This window comes from Pseudochaenichthys georgianus, chromosome 5, assembly GCF_902827115.2.
Source record: "Pseudochaenichthys georgianus chromosome 5, fPseGeo1.2, whole genome shotgun sequence".
NCBI classification, from domain to species: Eukaryota; Metazoa; Chordata; class Actinopteri; order Perciformes; family Channichthyidae; genus Pseudochaenichthys; species Pseudochaenichthys georgianus.
The window spans coordinates 18,436,799-18,458,422 of NC_047507.1; the positions used below are offsets into that span (position 1 = coordinate 18,436,799).

At 40.5% G+C, this 21,624-nt stretch overlaps 1 protein-coding gene across 1 annotated transcript; it reads left to right on the forward strand.

Annotated features, from left to right (window-relative positions):
- The first annotated feature begins 19,597 nt into the window (after positions 1 to 19,597).
- On the forward strand, positions 19,598 to 21,397 carry LOC117446585 (green-sensitive opsin-like). Its single transcript, XM_034082862.1, has 5 exons — positions 19,598 to 19,982; positions 20,275 to 20,443; positions 20,666 to 20,831; positions 20,952 to 21,191; positions 21,299 to 21,397. Exons 1-5 carry the CDS (start codon positions 19,598 to 19,600, stop codon positions 21,395 to 21,397), a joined length of 1,059 nt encoding a protein of 352 aa, XP_033938753.1.
- The last annotated feature ends 227 nt before the right edge of the window (positions 21,398 to 21,624 follow it).

The following is a 21,624-nucleotide window of genomic DNA, read 5'->3' on the forward strand; positions in this document are numbered from 1 at the left end:
AAATGATAAATAAAGATGTTCAAACTTAAAATTACATTATAATAACTTAAGTATATATATTTAAGGCCCAAAAATATATTGCAAATTAGGTATTTTCAAGAAGAACAGTAGCAGTAACAGCATGAAGTTTAGTTGAAATATAGCCAGTGATGCATGACGTCCACTTTAGTGACAGGCGAATCATGATTTCCAAACATAAAATCAATACTTTGACAATTTATGAATTATATGATTCCTTAGTTGTTACTTGATGTCACCAAATGTTTTATACCTGCAGGGAGCACTTTCCATGAAAGGATTGGCAGGATATCGGCAGGGCCCAGGAGTTCAAAACTTTTAATCCCTATCTGATCAGATCAGATTTGGATTTTGGGGAGTTCAACACCAAACAACAGGATTAGGATCACTTTGATATCCGATCAGATCAGGAAATCCAATCCATGCTTCAATCTGGATCAAATCTTCAAAACGGGTAGTTCAAACCGACAACACAGGATTGGGATCAGTTTGATCCCAAAAAACTGGATTATCCTGATCCCACCAGAGGGGTGGATTTCCAGTGGATTACCAGAGCAAAATGTACTGTACCATTTATTTAAAAATGTGTTTCAATATAAATAAGATGGAAAAGTTTGTTAACTGAAATAATACACCATTTTTAGCCTTCATGGCAAATCAATTTTATTTTTCGCTCATGTTTGTGGTGGCCTGTTTTGTTTTCAAGCAAATGTTGATGACATACATGTTTATGCTCATGAAAGTATCACAACAAAGATTGTCAATCGCAAATGTAATTTAGATTAAAGAAAAAATATCTTCAACAAAAAAAAGTCCATCATCTGTCATCACCTTTCAAAAGTAATTGCGGACAATAGATGTCTGCAATGTGGTCTCTTGTCTTCCATGTATTATTTTTCATGTCCACTAGATGGCGCTCGGTAGGATTAAAGCACTGATATTCAGGATCTAGTCATCTTGCAAAATCTGGATCAGAGTGATCCTATCCTGAATTGCTTTGAACTCCAGGGACAAAATGTGGCCGACTTGTCTGATCCTGGATCACAAAAAATGGGATTTCAAAATCTGATCGGATAGAGATTAAAAGTTTTGAACTCCTGGGCCCAGGTGACTTGAGCCTCATCCCAATACCCCTCTCTTCCCCTCCTCCGGGACTTGACCCGGAAATCGACCAAGACACGCCATTTTGAAGGACGTCCCAATCATAGATATATATAAATTAGGGCTGTCAAGTTAACGCGTTAATAATGCGTTAACGCAAAACAAAATTAACGCCACTGATTATTTTAACGCGATTAATGCATGTGTATTTTTTTTCCTCGGCCGCCCCGTAGCTTCAGAGCGCATCGAGTTTAAAATACCATCAACAAGCTGATGCTGACAGCCCCGCTGATGCTGACAGCCCCGCTCCTGCCGCTCGCTTGTGGCAGACCACACTTCCACGCTCACCGGCAGGCACCGACTGGCCATCGGGAGGACCGGGAGGGTGTGTGTATGTGTGGCCCGAGCGAGCGAGAGAGAGACCTTACGTGCATTGTTGTTGTTAGCATCTGGTGCTAGCTAGCTGCGCTAATGGATATAAGGAGCTATTTAAATGAAAACAGAGGAGCGCTCTATCCACACAACTGCGCCGAGCACTTGACTTTATGCAGGAAGCCAGACAGTGGGACATTGTACGAAAAGGTCAGCACATTCATGATTGCAGCAACATGATTGCAGCGTCCAGGCAGCTCCCGTTCGAGCATATGCCTTGAGTTGCACATAGCTCCAACGATCCAACACACACACACACACACACACACACACACACACACACCATTTGTATTGTCTGAGAGAGGTTTCAGGTTGAATTGAGGCGAATATTTGTAATGTTCAGAGGTTGTTGTGTTTAATATTCATGAGAATATTTGTCATTGTTCAAATGATAATAAACATTAGCATAAAGCATATTTGTCCACTCATATGTTGATAAGAGTATTAAAAACTTGAAAAATATTCCTCTAAGGTACATTTAGAACAGATCAAAAATGTGCGATTAATTTGCGATTAATCGCGATTAACTATGGACAATCATGCGATTAAATATTGTAATCGACTGACAGCCCTAATATAAACACTAGATGACTCACCCGCGCTGCTGGCCAATGGAGACCGACGTTGCCACTTGGCCGCCATCTTGCCACAGGCAGTTCTCTCATTCATAATATTATGGTTTACTATTTAAATAACCATAGCTTGCTCAATTTTCAACCAATTTTCAAACAGTTTGGTTTTTATAAACATCGAAGATGTAGTTATGATACTGCATACTTATAATCATGGACTTTCATATGAAAATAACATTAATCAGATAAAGCAATAGCTATACACACACACAAGGTATTTATATTAAATATTTGCCGGTGTATATATTTCCATTTATTTTATTATATTGTTAATATTTAAAATAAATTATAAATAAATTATAAAATTAAAATACATTTATATTTTATATATAAAAATCGGTCTCATGTTACCACTCTGTAAGCCAAGAGTTGTTAATTTAGCAATGCCTTAGCTTGAAGAACAGGGACACAACTAATGACAATAGCATATGTTGGTGTATTATTTAGATATTCACACCTTTTATCAGAAGAACCAAACCAACATAAAATATGCTCACAGACAGGCCAGTTCTGTCTCATTTATCACAATTATTTTTGACATGAGATCTTCATATCATCCTAGTTTTGTATTTAGTTTCTAGATTTGTAAACAAATCCAGAACCTTTGAAAAAGACCAAGAATAATATTAAAACTGCGGTCACACTTGTGCGCGCAGTGATGAGCGGGCTCTCGCGTCCGTGCGCCTGTCGGGGAGGGTTGCTGGTCCCCCCCCTCAGTCCTCCGAAATGAGCCGTTTGTCATCCCTCTAAATTGTTTACCTGACTTTGCGTTCCTTTGTTTCTGACCAGGAAATCTTAGACATGTGCGCCAACTCTGTTAGGGTTAGGTTGGGGAAGAGCGCAGGGCTCCAGAGGAGCCCTGCGTGGTGCACTGGCTCTCGGTAGATAGGTGTTTAAAAAACATTAAAGACCTCCGTAAACATAAACCTTATAAAAACCCTTTTAAAAGCATCATAAAAGCTCCGTGAGGACAAGACCGTTTCAGATGAATGGTTAAAAAGTGCAGAGCGGAGCCGGACCACGGAACGGCGGCAGAGTATGCCCAAAAAGCAGATCTCCCCGTCCCAGGATCCGGAGGGTGGTGTGTGTGTGTGTGTGTGTGTGTGTGTGTGTGTGTGTGTGTGTGTGTGTGTGTGTGTTGTGTGTGTGTGTGTGTGTGTGTGTGTGTGTGTGTGTGTGTGTGTGTGTGTGTGTGTGTGTGTGTGTGTGTGTGTGTGTGTGTGTGTGTGTGTGTGTGTGTGTGTGTGTGCATGCGTGCGTGCGTGCGTGCACACACACCCTAACCCTAACCCTATATGCCGACAGTGAAGAATAAACATATTTATAACTAGTTTAGCTAGCTCCAGAGGTAGATGGAATAGCTAAGTGTGTTTGGTCTAACTGTTAGTGTGTTTTGCTCAGCTCCGCAGTCCGTCACAGCAAACATTTAAATGTAAACCTAAGACGCAAAGAAGTCCAAGATAACAGATAAATATAAACAACCATAATGTAGATTCAATGATATGAGAGAAGTTGTAGATTAAGTGTAGACAGTATTTAAAAAAAGACAATGTTAACAGCAATGTAATAAGTATATACAGTATTATGCAAAATGACAAGTACTACATGGCACACAGATGTAATTTTTTAATTATAAGTAAAAGTATGTAAGGCTGAAGTGACAGCAGTAATGAGCATTTAGATTAATGACGGGTATATTTATGGACTGAACATGCTCATTTTCTACAGTAATGTGTCTGACCCTCCACTGATGCTGTATACTAAGTTTGGCGTTGAAAAAGAAAACATGGAAATGTAAGGTAATATTTCACTGTTTTTAATATTATGGTAATTTAAAAAAAATGAAGAAGTTGGAGCTTTGGGGTTCCTGGACATAATATGTAGAGTAGGTCCACCCGAATAAGTGGGCAAAATTTCAGGTCATTCGGAGTTACGGTGCTACTTTGTAAAGGTTTCCAAAAATGGAAATGTAGTAGTTTGGTTGAATTTGTGACATGTAAATCGTCAACAATGGTGTATTCGCTGTTAGCTTACGACCTCCACGAGTAATTTTTCAAAAATGTGCTCCTCAATTAAGTATTATATTGGATAGGGGCTGAACTTGTCCTGCATTGGAATTTTTCCGATCATTCCCCTAGGAGAAGTTCGCAAGAACGTGCGTAAAATGGCTGAAAAACGCACATATTTCAAAATGGCCGACTTTCTGGGGTGCGGAGCTAATGGAAGGCAATTTGAAATATGTGTGAAATCATAATAGGAATATGTATACAGCGTTTCGTGAATATCGGAATAACTATATCCGAGTAGTTTAGAGTAATTTGCGACATGTAAATCGTCAAAAATGGTGTATTCGCTGTAAGCTTACGACCTCCACGAGTAATTTTTCAAAAATGTGCTCCTCAATTAAGTATCATATTGGATAGGGGCTGAACCTGTCCTGCATTGGAATTTTTACGATCATTCCCCTATGAGGAGTTCGCAAGAACGTGCGTAAAATGGCTGAAAAACGCACATTTTTCAAAATTGCCGACTTTCTGGGGGGCGGAGCTAATGGAAGGCAATCTGAAATATGTGTGCAATCATAATAGCAATATGTATACAGCGTTTCGTGAATATCGGAATAATTATATCCGAGTAGTTTAGAGTAATTTGCGACATGTAAATCGTCAAAAATTGTGTATTCGCTGTTAGCTTACGACCTCCACGAGTAATTTTTCAAAAATGTGCTCCTCAATTAAGTATCATATGGGATAGGGGCTAAACCTGTCCTGCATTGGAATTTTTCCGATCATTCCCCTAGGAGGAGTTCGCAAGAACGTGCGTAATATGGCTGAAAAACGCACATATTTCAAAATGGCTGACTTTTTGGGGGGCGGGGCTAATAGAATGTATGTACAAATATGTCCGAAATTCCATGAGGAAAGTCTGTGCCAAAATTCGTGAAGTTCTGAGACTTATATGTGACTACCACACAATAGGGGGCGCTAGTGAGCAGTATTTTTGAAAGATTACGTTTTTTTTTTTACATTCTTGAAAAGGTCGTGGGCTGTGATGCGTGTCCCAAGTTTTGCGTACCGAAACACATTTAAGCACATCGTCATAAAAAAAAAAAGTACAGGCCACGCCCATATGTGTCATTCGTTGTGACACTTTAAATATAAGTCCATACTCATCCCCAGAGTATGTCTAAAAAAAAAAGAAAATATTTCGTCCATCATTTCACGAGTTATACATTTGTCATGTTTTTGGCGCCCCCTATAGTCCAAAATGCATATTACTTTTTGTGCTTATTCCCCAATATACACTGAACCTTACCACCAAAATGTGTGGTTTTTTGTTACATTGTTGATGAATTATGAGAATTTCTATCTAAGCCCCGCCTTTTTGCGAACACGTTTAGAGTACTGACGGCCACATTTATCGACTGAACATGCTCATTCCCTACGATAATGTGTCTGACCCTCCGGCGATACTGTATACAGAGTTTGGTGTTGAAAAACCAAAATGTAAGTGAATATTTCACTGTTTTTAACATTATGGTAATTAAAAAAAAATGAAGGAGGTGGAGCTTTCGGGTTCCAGGACATAATATGTAGAGTAGGTCCACCCGAATAAGTGGGCAAAATGTCAGGTCATTCGGAGTTACGGTGCGACTTTGTAAAGGTTTCCAAAAATGGAAATGTAGAAGTTTGGATGAATTTGTGACATGTAAATCGTCAAAAATGGTGTATTCGCTGTTAGCTTACGACCTCCACGAGTAATTTTTCAAAAATGTGCTCCTCAATTAAGTATGATATTGGATAGGGGCTGAACCTGTCCTGCATTGGAATTTTTCCGATCATTCCCCTAGGAGGAGTTTGCAAGAACGTGCGTAAAATGGCTGAAAAATGCACATTTTTCAAAATGGCCGACTTTCTGGGGGGCGGGGCTAATGGAAGGCAATTTGAAATATGGGTGCAATCATAATAGTAATATGTATACAGCGTTGCGTGAATATCGGAATAACTATATCCGAGTGGTTTGGAGTAATTTGCGACATGTAAATCGTCAAAAATGGTGTATTCGCTGTTAGCTTACGACCTCCACGAGTAATTTTTCAAATATGTGCTACGCAATTAAGTATCATATGGGATACGGGCTAAACCTGTCATGCATTGGAATTTTTCCGTTCATTCCCCTAGGAGGAGTTCGCAAGAACGTGCGTAAAATGGCTGAAAAACGCACATATTTCAAAATGGCCGACTTTTTGGGGGGCGGAGCTAATGGAAGGCAATTTGAAATATGTGTGAGATCATAATAGGAATATGTATACAGCGTTTGGTGAATATCGGAATAACTATATCCGAGTAGTTTAGAGTAATTTGCGACATGTAAATCGTCAAAAATGGTGTATTCGCTGTTAGCGTACGACCTCCACGAGTAATTGTTCAAAAATGTGCTCCGCAATTAAGTATCATATGGGATAGGGGCTGAACCTGTCATGCATTGGAATTTTTCCGATCATTCCCCTAGGAGGAGTTCGCAAGAACGTGCGTAAAATGGCTGAAAAACGCACATATTTCAAAATGGCCGACTTTTTGGGGGGCGGGGCTAATGGAATGTATTTACAAATATATCCGCAATTCCATGAGAAATGTCTGTGCCAAAATTCGTTTAGTTTTGAGAAACTATATGTGACTACCACACAATAGGGGGCGCTAGTGAGCAGTTTTTTTGAAAATGTACGTTTTTTTTTTACATTTTCGAAAAAGTTCTGGGATCTGACTTGTGTCCCAAGTTTTGCGTCCGAAGCTCATTTTATGCTATCGCAATTTAAAAATAATGTATAGGCCACGCCCACATTCTGCACTTGTTGCGACACTTTGAATATAAGTTCGTAGTCGCCCCGAGAGTATGTGTAAATAAAAAACAAAAAGATTAGTCCATCCGCTCTTGAGTTATAAATTGGTGGTGTTTTTGGCGCCCCCTATAGTCCAAAATGAAAATACTTTGGTGTGCCTATTCCCCAAGACAGATTTAACGTTTCCACCAAAATCTGTGATGTTTGGATACATTGTTAATGAATTAGGAGCATTTCTTTCTAAGCCCCGCCTTTTTGCGAGTACGTTTTAATTCATGGCGGAAATATTTATCATTTGAACATGCTCATCTCCTAGGGTAATGTGTATAACCCTCCGGCGATGCTGTATACGAAGTTTGGTGTTGATAAATAAGAAATTGAAATTTAAGTGAATATTTAAGTGTTTTTAAAATTATGCTAATTTAAAAAAAAATAAAGTAGGCGGAGCTAAGGATTCCAATTGGATTATTTGTAGAGCAGGTCCACCCGGATATGTTTGCAAAATATTAGGTCATTCGGAGTTACGGTGGGACTTTGTGAATTTTTCCAAAATGGAATTGAAATAGGTGGCGCTAGCGAGCAGGTTGGACAATTTGAACCCATTGACTCCAGAATATTGTATTTTTCACCAGTCCTGGCGTCCGTGCAAAATTATACAACTTTTTCAGCGTCCTAAAGGCCTCAAAAACAGGAAACGCTGGCAGAAAAATAATAGGAATAATTTCACGAATAACAATAGGTATCCTTGCACTTCGTGCTAGGACGCCGTTGGGTCCTAGCACATCGTGCTCGGGCCCTAATAATTTCACGAATAACAATAGGTATCCTTGCACTTCGTGCTAGGACGCCGTTGGGTCCTGGCACATCGTGCTCGGGCCCTAATAATACCACGAATAACAATAGGTATCCTTGCACTTCGTGTTAGGACGCCGTTGGGTCCTAGCACTCTCGTGCTCGGGCCCTAATAATACCACGAATAACAATAGGTATCCTTGCACTTCGTGCTAGGACGCCGTTGGGTCCTAGCACTCTCGCGCTCGGGCCCTAATAATACCACGAATAACAATAGGTATCCTTGCACTTCGTGCTAGGACGCCGTTGGGTCCTAGCACTCTCGTGCTCGGGCCCTAATAATAATACCACGAATAACAATAGGTATCCTTGCACTTCGTGCTAGGACGCCGTTGGGTCCTAGCACATCGTGCTCTGGCCCTAATAAACTGTACCATGTGTCATTTTGTGTCCTTCTGTAGTCCATTTGTGGTTTGTCTTGTCTCACCCCGGCTGATATATCACAAAATCCACTGTTTAAATTGTTCCCTATATTGCCCCTATGCCCCTGTAAGGTGTCCTTGGGTGTTATGAAAGGCGGCCCCCCAAAATAAATGTATTATTATTATTAAGAAGAACAACTTGGTGTGGTGTAGGAAGCAGGAGCAGATGGGGAGAGATGGGGCTTCAAGGTTCAAGGTTATTTGTTTTAAATGTGTCTTGGAGATAAGGACCAGCTGCACACAATAAAATACAGTATAACACAAAACCAATAAGACACACGGTGACACATGGCACACACCAACAATCAATCATCGTCCAGCCTCAGCTTTGGTATTCTTTCACAACCATGTTATGGGTTTATTAGACTGAGCAAACATAAACATATGTGGGGCAGGGTTTCCGCTAGGATTTTCTCTCGCCGGTCAAATGTCCGGGCAGCATTTATTTTACCGGACTAATTTGAAACTTACCGGTCATATTTCAATAATAATAATAATAGTTGTGTAGCAGAGTTTCCGTTAGCAGGTAATTACCGGACTATGAGCGGATATGCTCATATGCTCATGCGGATTCAATTTAAAACTCAGTTCACGGGGCTCATTTTTATATTGCTTCAGTTTATAATCGTAACAGATCGAAAAATTCAGATTCATTTTTCAATAAATGATTCCACAAACAACAAACAACATAATTATTACATTCAAACAAACTACTTGTAGTAGATAACGTACATTATTCAGAAGTTTACATCAACTTTGAATAATAACACGGGAGAAACGGATCCTCTCTTTTCCCCTCTCTCTCTCCTGACAGCCCGTCAGTTTCTCAAGCAGCTCCTGCAGCCCGCTAAACAGAGGGCGGGGCTTCAGGTGATCCTGCAGAGCTGCGTGTCTCGGTCAGACTCAGCAGCTGATCTGATCTCTCTCGCGTCCGGTTACACTTCACTCGCGTTTATGTCCATATCGATCAGATCCAGCTCTCCTGATCGGCCTTTATAGAGAGCACCGATCAAACTATTAAGAGTGAATATCGGCCGATAATGACCGGCGGCCGATCGATCGGAGCCTCCCTAATTATTACCAGACATTTTGACCGTCAGGTTTTGAATTTACCGGTTTTTTATAAATTTTACCAGCTAAAAACCGGTAATTACCGGCTAACGGAAACCCTGATGTGGGGAACATAGTGCTGCGTCTCAAGGAACATGAAGATTTAATAAATACATAGTAGGTGGCGATATATGCTCCCAGTGATAGCGATTCGCCATTAAACATCCGTAGGCTGCACAAAAGTCCGGCATAGTCAGGAACTTCTGTAAACACAAAGCCAGCAAATTCCTGTATCATAATGCAAGATGTTTTTAACAAGCCAAACCACTTGGAAGAAATCATGTGTAACTTAAAGAGCCTGTGACACAGTTTTCCCCCATCATCCAAACCCATCAATTTGAGTACATATTGTCCCCTTGAAAACCGTTACTGAACTGATTTTGGATATTTGTACTTTGATAACCATTAATCTGCCTTCAATGTTGACAATTTTCTGGATCTTCTCGCGGATTCTTCAAGTCCCGCCAAATGATGGGTGACGTCATTGCGGGCACAGCGCTCCAGCTGCACCGTCCAGGATCCCAGCATCTGCATGTAAACCTTTATATATATACAGTCAGATGTAAACGCACGATGGTGCACACAGCAGCAAGCTCAGACAGCGATGACAGGTTAATGTTGAACGTGTCTGAGAGCTCATATGAGGCTGAAGGATCGGTTTATGTTGTATCTTCTAAGTTTAGGAATGAGGTGCGTCAATATGGGCGATCATATCATATCATGTCATGTAGCCAGTGGTGGAATGGGACTACAAATCATCCCGGGACTCTCGACCGGCCCACTTCGGTACCGCTAGTAAATTGTCAACGGGGGGAGTGGGGATGTCAGGGGCGGCAGGTGCTGTATATAGTAAATGTAAATATGTAAATATTTGTGTCACTGCATCCTGGTAAAATACAAATATAATGTATAATGTCTGTGTCCTTGACATTAGCGCTGCTAGCCACCTGTGCCCTGTACTACGAAGCCAGTTCAACAGACCCTGGATATGTTTGAGTAACAAACAAACTAACAACAACAAACTAACAAACGAGATCTCGCTAAGCGGTCCTACGACGCTGGTTATCAACTCGGTAAATCAAGCCAGGGTTTCTCTCTCCAGCTGAGAGCGCGTTCACGTCTAAGACACGAGTGGATCTGACTTTAATTACATTTGTCTCGAGTGTTTCGTCAACATAATGTGTTAAATAATACTTATGCATACAGTCTGTGACACTGTGAGTGTTGCACGGCCAGATGAAGCTGGAGAAGCTGACTCAGATAAGGAAATATATGATATATTATGATATTATATGATCGATGATCGACTGATTGATGATGTAATATGAATGATAAGTGCGACACGTCGGCGTCTTCTCTGCATACGGCAGTTTAAACTGTATTTCCTTTATCCTGTAATATGACTTGAGAGATTTAAACTCCGCACACTGAGTTAATCTCTTTTCTATAGACGCCGGAGGAGGGCAGCGTCAGGTAAAAGAAGTTATTTAGCCTTCTCAAACCTGAGCCTCACGCGCCGCCTATGGGGGATGTGCTGGTGACTTATCCGACCGGCCCACGTCGGTACCGGCCCATCGGGATTCGTCCCGATGGCCAGTCCGCCACTGCACCCAGCCCACGTAAACTGTCAACGGGAGGAGCCTCGCTGCGGGGAAACGGTGGACCTAGTGTCCCGATTGGAGTGGGAATAATAATAATAATCCGTGCATTTTATCCATTAATTTCCCCAACATTGTGGTAAAAAAACACACGTTTAATCCATGTTGTTGGTGTACTACAACTACAAAAAGCATCGGTTTGTTTTCTCATCAGGAAATGCAGACCGGCTCAAACAAACGATCATTTAATGCATCATATGTTCGCCGAATTGACATGAAAGCACTAATAAATGTAGTTTCATCCACTTGAGTTTACAACCACAAAAATAATCGATTTGTTTTTATATCACATCCGACGGGAGGAAATTCAGCAGCTCTCACTCCCGATTTTTAATCCTAATGTAATCATCATCTTCACTACGATCATTTATGTTTATGTCGCCGAATTGACATGAAAGCACTGACAAATATGAATATACTGTAGTCAACTTCATTAACGTGCCTAATCTCAGTAATTCACCATTTCTACGCATAACAACACACTTTGTCCGTGTTTGGCTCTCGAAGCGTTCCCGCATTGACGTCACTTCCGGCTTCCCCCAAAACTTCAAAATAAGTGAAGGAATTTCCCCGCGATGTTCGAAATTATTGATATTTAACGGAATGGTATCGCTTTTTCTTTTTTAAACTGACGGTTCGAGATTACTAGTAGACCAATATTTCATTGCACAACAGTTGTTGGGATGGTGTCACAGGCTCTTTAAGTTATGTTGAAAAGAAAGAGCAGTTCTGCCTCTCCCACTAGTGTAAAGTTGCTGGGTCAACTTTGTAATACTAACCCTCTTGTTATTAGCCAGCTAATAAATACAACCGCATACACAAAGAAAAGCTGCAATTTCAACATGTCCAAGCATCCTGTACCATAGCCATGCTAATAATGTTTCTAATAAACCAAACCGTTTGTAAATCAGTCAAGATTTCAGGGAGTTAAGAGTATTTTTGTGCAGATCACTCACCTTACAACAGCTACCATCCATAACGCGAATCAGAGTAACTGTGGCAAGATGGCGGCCGGTCAGCAACGCTGGAAAATCTCCCATGAGCCATCTAGGCTGAAGTCGAATAGTCCATTTAGCTTAGGAACCTTCCTAAAGGAGTGAAATGACCCGGAAGTCCCTCAGTGGCAGCCATGATAAGTGCCGTTCGAATTCTCTAGAATGATGAGAATTAAAGGAAAGGAGGTTTCAAACTTCCTTTATCACCTCCTTTAGCTTAGGAACCACTGGATCTCCCTTGACGAGAGGAGAGGAGAAAATGCTGCCCCACAATGCATTGCAGCCGCAGCATTTGCCGTCACTCAACAGTCGGCCGTTCATGGAAACAACCGATTATGAGAAATGATATCATGAAAGTTACGGTGCTTATTAAGCATTTTAAAACGTATGTGGTAAGTTGCCAAAGTGCTTTGTTTTGAACATTCATCAGTATTATAATCAAAAAGAGAAATATGAACGTTAGTTTTTACTGAAATGATCAAATAAAGTCAACATTTCACAGTCTTCACTGAGATGGGGTTTGTTCAACTTTTAAAAGATGTTTGAATGGTGATATACACAGTGATAGATGTTAAGGACTAACGTTTATAATAAATACATTTGTATTGATTTTAAGATCTTTTCATAGTTCATACAATCTTTGGGATCATTAGTATTAATGTGGACTGGAGGGAGAAGGAGACGAGCAGAAGTTTCACTTTCCTTTTTTATTTCAATTCCAACTTTGGTCATGAAGAATATGTTTCTCTGTTGTCCACGTTCATAAAGCAAAGCAGCAGCTTCAGAGCACGGTGCAGAGTCTCTAGATGAGTTTACAGTAGTCCCTCCTTCTTATTAAACATCCATGTTGTAGTCCGCTGTATAGAACACTGTGGTTTCCATAGTTTCCCCACAGCAGCAGACGCACACAATGACGTCCGCTGGCGCATCATAAACACGTCGGATAGTGAAAGTGCATTCGGATTCTCTAAAGTACCGCAGTCTTTTTAAACTATCCGACTGCAGCCCTCGGCTGCAGTCAGGTAGTTTACAAATCAGCTCCTAAATTCTAACCCTATCGTCTATTCCTTGACCTCTGAGTGAAACGTCACGGGGTTAAGGGATAGTGGATAGGAGAATTCAAAAGGACTTAGGAGAAGAGACTGCGGTACTTTAGAGAATCCGAATGCACTTTCACTATCCGACGTGTTTATGATGCGCCAGCGGACGTCATTGTGTGCGTCTGCTGCTGTGGGGAAACTATGGAAACCACAGTTTTCTATACAGCGGACGACAACATGGATGTTTAATAAGAACGAGGGACTCCTGTGAACTCATCTAGAGACTCTGCACCGTGCTCTGATGCTGCTGCTTTGCTTTATGAACGTGGACAACAGAGAAACATATTCTTCATGACCAAAGTTGGAATTGAAATAAAAAAGGAAAGTGAAACTTATGCTCGTCACCCTCTCCCTCCGGTCCACATTAATATAATGATCCCAATACGTAGTATGATTGTATGAACTAAAGATCTTAAAATCAATACAGATGTATTTATTATAAACGTTAGTCCTTAACATCTATCAGTGTGTATATCACCATTCAAACATCTTTTAAAAGTTGAACAAACCCCACACAGCTCAGTAAAGACTGAAATGTTGACTTTATTTGATAATTTCAGTGAAAACTAACGTTCATATTTCTCTTTTTGATTATAATACTGATGAACGTTCAAAACAAAGCACTTTGGCAACTTACCACCTACGTTTTAAAATGCTTAATAAGCACCGTAACTTTCATGATATCATTTCTCGGTCATAATCGGTTGTTTCCGTGAACGGCCGAGACTCGAGTGACTGCAAATGCTGCGGCTGCAAGGCATTGTGGGGCAGCATTTTCGCTTCTCCTGTCGGTTAGGCAGGTCCAGTGGTTCCTAAGCTAAAGGAGGTTATAAAGGAAGTTTGAAACCTCCTTTCCTATCATTCTCATCATTCTAGAGAATTCGAACGGCACTTATCGTGGCTGCCACTGAGGGACTTCCGGGTCATTTCACTCCTTTAGGAAGGTTCCTAAGCTAAATGGACTATTCGACTTCAGCCCGGCTTCCACAATGCCCAGGAGCTGCTGTGTGCCCTTTTGTACAACTAACAAGCTTAAAAATCCATATCTAAAATGTTATATTTTGCCCAACGGGAGCACAGAGCCCAGGAGAAGAACCCGGTGGCTTCAAGCGATCCGTCGGGAGGATGAGTTTGGCCACCTGTGGGATCCAAAATCCAAACATGTGTACGTCTGTAGTCAACACTTCATTACAGGTATGACAACGTTATTCACACAATAATAGTGTTAAATTGTTTCGTAGTTAACATGAATGTTCAATTACTAGTTTTAAGAGAAGTTAACTAACTACTACGTTATGCAGGCTACCTTACTTGAGTATACAAAAACACAGCTATGCTAACAACACTGGTGGTAGCTTCCGAGCTTTCTGCAGTTAAAATGTATTTCACCCCCTTCTCATTTCGTTTGTGATCTGTCTTAAACTATGCTTAAAATACGAGGACATAGCCCACCCAGAATACACACCCTCGCTGTTCCCACATAAAAAGACAAAGTCTCCCAGGTCAGTACTTCAGAGGCTGGAGAGAAGGAGGAAGCGTGAGGGTGTTCAGTCTGCCCAACCAGAATCCCCAACATCAGAGGGCCCAGCACCAGAAGCCCCGGCACCAGAATCCTCAACATCAGAAGCTCCCATACCTCTTCAGGAGTTAGAGAGAAAACAACTTTATGAAGAATTGTATAATTTAAGAAGAGAAAGAGATGAGGCCATGAAGGAGCGAGCTGAAGCCATCAGAGAATTGGAGACGTTGAAAATGTCGGTAAACACTGTGAGAGAAAATGACACTAAATGTAAAGTCATGACAGGCCTGTCATGGACAGTATTTGACACTCTTCATCAGTACCTGGTACAGTTTGTTAAGTCACAGAAAACATCCAAGATGTCAACACAAGACCAGCTCTTTATTACTCTGGTGAAACTGCGGCAGAACCCCTCAACCGATATGATGTGTGGAATATTTGACCTGGCACATAGCACTTTCCTGGATGTATTCTCCCGATGGTTGGATTTGATGTACGCCAACATTTCAGCTACTCAAAATACAAAAACTGGACAACAGTGAAGTATTACATTGTATGTCACCCATCTGGCTCAATCACATATCTCTCCAAAGGCTGGGGAGGGCTTCAGATGTGCATATTGTAAGGAACTCAGACTTCTTATCTCAGAAGTTCCACCATGCAGGAGATCAGTAACAATTGAACTGTTTTTTTTTTCTAATTTAAGTCTTATTTGTGAATTTATTATTTACCCATAGTTACCATTTTTGAGTTGCTGTTGAAGTAAAGTAGTGTTTTTAAGTATTTGTTATGTTTATTTCAGATTTTAGCCAACAGGGGCTTCACTTTGGATGACTTTGCTGTTCTGGGTGCACAGCTCATCACACCGTCTTTCACGAGGGGCCGAAAACAACTGTCAGCCGAAGATGTTGCAAATTCTCGTGTGACTTCGACCATCAGAATTCACATTGGTAAGTATAGAGTCAGCAGTGAGATTCATACAGTATGTACATTTGAATGTTTTTGGTATTCAGAGTGTGCTGCATCATCAAATCACTGTTGCTACTTGCCGCTGACGTGGTTCACATTTCCCTAACTAAATTAATTACTGTAACAGTACAGATCCGGGTTAACAAGTGCTGAGACGTTATTCAATTAATCACATCAACGAGTACATGTGTAATCCCTACTTTGTAGGGTGTCTTAAAATAACATTTTATCTTAAAAACATGTTATTCTATATTTAAATACATTGAACTGTTGTTCACATTTAGTGCAATATCAAGAGAACAGGATAACAGGAAGTTAACGGGGATCTTTCTTCACTTTAACATGAAAAAGAAACACTAATTATAGGACACAATGCACTGACGATATGATATAACGGTCAACTGTGCTACTCCTGTGAAACTCGAACATAACAATGTAGATAAACAGCATTTTAACAACATGTGATATGTGGTCTGCAGAGAGAGTAATTGGTGCCCTGAAGAGCCGGTACCACATTCTGGATGGCCCACTTCCTCTGCGCCTGGTGAAGAGACTGCAGGATGAAAGACAGAAGAGAGAAGAGGCCATGATGGATAGGATTGTGCATGTCTGTGCAGCACTAATGAACTTGTCTGGCAGTGCCATGTACAACCGTTACAGAATCTGAGTGTAAGAACAAAATCAATGTGCAGTCATTTAATAATGAGCATCAGAGAACAATATTTTATGCAACTTTTTTACACAACAAAGAAGTCATTATTGTTCCAATGGTGCCATTTAACAAGTTTCAGTTGAGACATAATGGATCTTTCTAATCAAAACCACCTGTTTGTCTTTCCACAGGTCCCTGAACTTATCTCAGTGCTGCTCTGCTGCTGCACACCCTGTCACCCTGCCTCTGATGCCTGACGCTCTGCCTCTGATGCCTGACGCTCTGCCTCTGATGCCTGACGCTCTGCCTCTGATGCCTGATGTTCTGCTGCCACTTGTGTTGCCTGATGGGTCGCTCCCTGTGCTGCTTTCGACTGGACTGTGTTCTGCCTACTTAGCAGAAACATATACAGTGCTTATCATAAATGAGTACACCCCCTTTGAAAAGAACACAAGAACAATTTGATCAACATCACAATATCAACAATTATTATCTGATTAGTATCAAAGTCACAAGTATAGACAAACACAATTTGCTTCAACATGTGCTACAAGTTGAGCATATTTGTATAATAACAAAGTCATGTTTCAGTTCATGTGTATGACATCATCAGAATGTGCCTGAAACGTGGTGATGCTAATGAGCATGCGCAGTTACAATAAACGGCTCAGTACTCCAGGCCAAACTCTGAGCGATGTGGTCGTGTGTTTCTTCTGTCCGTTAGCATACTTACAAGCTACTTTGGTTGACTGCAAACGTGGAGACTTCTGCTGAATATAATGTCTCACGCAACAGCATCTGGTGCTAGCTAGCTGCGCTAACGGATATAAGGAGCTGTTTAAATGAAAACAGAGGAGCGACATTTCACCACAACTGCGCCGAGCACTTGATTTTATACAGGAAGCCAGACAGTGTACGAAAAGTCAGCACGGATAGTGGGCAACATGATTGCAGCGTCCAGGCAGCTCCCGTTCGAGCTTATGCCTTGAGTTGCACATAGCTCCAATGATCCATCACTCACACACACACACACACACCCCTAAACTCATATTTCATGACTGCCAGAGACGTTACAGTTTTCCTTAATGAGGCCATGGTTTAATAATCATCGTTTTATTCCTTAAACACGTCTCCTGCCTCTAACTGCACTATGTTTCTTGATGCATGTTTTAAGCATTTGCATAAAATAAAATCAATTAAATGATTATTGAAACTGATCCATGAAGAGGCTCCCTGACATGTAACCATGTAGGTGATACATAAAAACATTTGATTTAAAAGGTTATTTCTCGGCTATGGCTTCAAACATCCAAACGTTTATTTTGTAGGTTGAATCCAGAAACTTAACATAGCAGGTTTCACATTATCTCCAAGTCTCCAATCTACAAAAAGGCAACACTGACATTTGATTGAACAGCAAATTAGCAGATTTATTATGACATCTTTCAAATACTTATTTAATAACCCAAAGGCATAATATCCCTTAAAATGAAATGTCTTATGCGATTTACCTCCATTTGCGGTTGTGAATCCTTTGACAGTACTGGCTTTAATATGTGCTATAGAGCTAATGCGTCCAAAGCAGATCATCACCAGTTTGTCCAGAGCTTAGCCGACGAGAGGTAGATGAGACGTTTCACGAGCTTCTTGTTTCAGGAACAAATTGAGTGCATTCTCAGCTACAACCATGATCTACTAGATACGAACTGTGGTTACTCAAACATACCTCTCACACTGACTGTCCGAAATGAGGATGTAGAAGTTCTGCTCCCTAATACTCACAACATATTCAGTAATTGGATACACAGAATAATTTAATTTGTGAATGTACGCACTTACCAGCTGAATAATTAAATTAAAGTGTCTTTTTTTAACTAAGGCTGCACTTTGTGTGCTATGTAAGGATCTTAACATACAGGAAACAAGATCAGAGACCCAGGTGAGATAATGTGAGTAATCCAATAAGGATAATGACACCCAGTTCCTCCATATGCAGACAGACACTGATGGTTACAATTGTAATGTTAATGGCCAATAAATAATATAAATTAAAAGATAATATGCAACAAGGAAAGACAGTAAGCATGCAGTAGCTTTTCTTCCCATTTTATTCTTAAAGAGTAGACAGAAAAGCTACTAAATTAGGGATAGAGATCTTCACCTGGTCTCAGCACACATATAGTAGGTCACAAGTCATTTCCAATTAGTTATATTTTCATCAGTGTTCTCAAAAGAGAGGCTACTGTTATACGAATTATAAATATATGGGCCATTTTACCGAAATTGGACCAAAGTCAGGTTGGAAATGTTTTTAAATGTTGTATGTTTTTTTCCCAAAACTTTGTCCATATATATTTTTGTACCATATCTAAATTACACATCTAGTAAAAGAACCATACATTTTTTTATATCGTATTTTCAGACTCTATTGGAATGCTCTTCCTCTACCAAAAATGGTCACTATACCGAAAGATAGGATTAATTAAAATATAGTACCTTATATTTCATATTTTTTCCCTTTAGACCCTTGTGGTTTATTCTTAAAAACTCTTACCCACCCCCCATTTTCCCTCTACTGGTCTATGGCCTTGTAGAGGGTAACGGGGTAGGTTGTTGTGCTCCCTATCTCTGTTTCTTATCCTATATCTAATAGAACTGCTCGGGTCTTGATAGATTGAGTGGAGGGGATTAAAAAAATGTTTTAAGTGTTATTTACAGAAATTGAAATGTCAGGGTGTCAGGTTTGGGGACAGCTACTTCCCAATAGAAAGTACCCTCTAAATGATGTTTTTGTATATATTAAGCTTATCACTATCTCATGTAATGCTTTGTGTTTAAATAGACCATAACATATTCTTAGTAAATATCTATGTCTGAATACTTAATTGTTTTGTTGAATATTTTTTCTTGTCATGGGACCGCACTTTGCACTAATTTGGTAGAATGCCCCATATAAACATGATTCCAAGTGTGATTAACTTATTTGGAGTAAGTTTACGGTTGATGGTGTAATAAGAGCTGCTGACTGAACTTCCGTTTCATTAAAGATTAGGATAATTCTACCATGTCTGGAGCCAATTTTCTTGACCTCTTCACTTCTATCCGGTCTCAAGATTAATGACTGTCTACTGCAATTTCAGGAATACGTCTTCCACCTTTAATCCTGTTTCGGCATTTGACATTAGGGTCAGTGGGGAGGTATAAAAGTCACACTGTGCAGCTCTGATCATCGAGTCCACCAATACTCTTGGGTTGTTCAGGTGAAGAAGAACAGAACAGAACAACAGACTACTGAAGATGGCTTGGGAAGGAGGAATGGAGCCCAATGGCACAGAAGGCAATAACTTCTACGTCCCGATGTCCAACAGGACTGGGATTGTTAGAAGTCCTTATGAATACAACCAGTATTATATGGCAGATCCCATCATGTTCAAGATTCAAGCTTTCTACATGCTCTTCCTGATCTTCACTGGAACTCCCATCAACGCTCTGACATTGCTAGTAACAATCCAGAACAAGAAGCTCCAGACGCCTCTCAACTTAATCCTGGTAAACCTGTCTGTGGCTGGGCTGATCATGTGCGCCTTTGGATTCACCATCACCTTCATATCTTCTATCAATGGCTACTTCATTCTTGGCCCCACTTTCTGTGCTATGGAGGGATTCATGGCCACACTTGGAGGTATGAATTTAACTTTATTTTTCATAATTTTTGTTGAACAGCTAATTCAAATGCACCTACAAGTTTAACCCATGCAGCTGGTAGAATATGAAGTACTTTGTAAGGAATTGGGGTTCTTTAATGGTAGTTTGTGATTTTCAGGTTGTTTCAGTGAGACAATGATTTAATCAATAGATATTTGTTAATCCTGACAAAGATTCGGAAATAGTGATCATCACCTTGCTTCTAAGATATTACAAAGGTAAAAGTTAATTTGTAGGGATCTTGTCTAAGATGCTCTTCCTCTCTACAGGTCAGGTGTCTCTCTGGTCTCTGGTAGTCCTGGCTGTTGAGCGATACATTGTTGTCTGCAAACCCATGGGAAGCTTCAAGTTCAGTAATACTCACGCTGGAATTGGTGTTGGGATCACCTGGGTCATGGCTTTCGCATGTGCTGGACCCCCACTGTTTGGCTGGTCCAGGTAATTCACATTTGTATTTGTCATTTCACTTACAATACAAAATGAGTTCAAACCTCTGAAACCTGAACACTAAGATTTTAAAAACATTGAGAAACACTCAAACAAACCAATCAGTTTTAAGAAAGTGCATAGATAGATGTAATTACATACTGGTAATGCATAAGTTGTAGAAAGTCTAAAGTCTAAAAGATTTACTACCACTTTCCTTCTTTAACCCTACAGATACCTTCCTGAGGGCTTGCAGTGCTCCTGCGGACCGGACTACTACACTCTGGCTCCAGGCTTCAACAATGAATCATACGTCATGTACTTATTTTGTGTCCACTTCTTCACTCCCATTTTCCTCATTTTCTTCTCTTACGGAAGCCTTGTCCTGACAGTCAAAGCCGTAAGTGAAGTGTTTTAAATGTTTTCCTTCAAGTAAAAACTGTCATTTTCATTTTAGAATTCTGCAAAACCACGTGTGCTGTGAATTCTAATGATGATTTTCTGATCACAAAAACGTTAGGCTGCAGCCCAGCAGCAGGAGTCAGAGTCCACCCAGAAGGCTGAGAGGGAAGTGACACGCATGTGCCTCCTGATGGTCTTTGGATTCCTGGTAGCTTGGGTGCCATATGCCTCTTTTGCTGGTTGGATCTTCTTGAACAAGGGAGCTGCCTTCACCGCCCTGACAGCAGCTATTCCCGCCTTCTTTGCAAAGAGCTCAGCCCTGTACAACCCTGTTATCTACGTGCTGTTGAACAAACAGGTGGGCTGAATATATTAAATATTCCCCAGTCCAGTTTCTAAAATCTGCTTTTTCATCTTTGCTCAATCCTAAACCATGCATTTGTTTTTCTTTGATCTCTTTTTCAGTTCCGTAACTGCATGCTGAGCAGCATTGGAATGGGCGGCATGGTGGAGGATGAGAGCTCAGTCTCTGCCAGCAAGACAGAAGTGTCCTCTGTGTCTTAAATGTAGAGACATTTTCATACACCTGGACATGTTCATTTCCTTTTTTTCTTTGGTCGGGAATAATTCCTGGATGTGGACTGAGTAAAGTTCAGGGACGTCTGGACTACTTGACCAGTGATGAACAGCTCCAGCGACAAACTCATGAACTGCATTTTCTCATCTTTTCTTTGAAGAATGTTGGAAAGTGTTTGTCATGTCCTTTGTCATTCTGAATTCAAAATCATTGC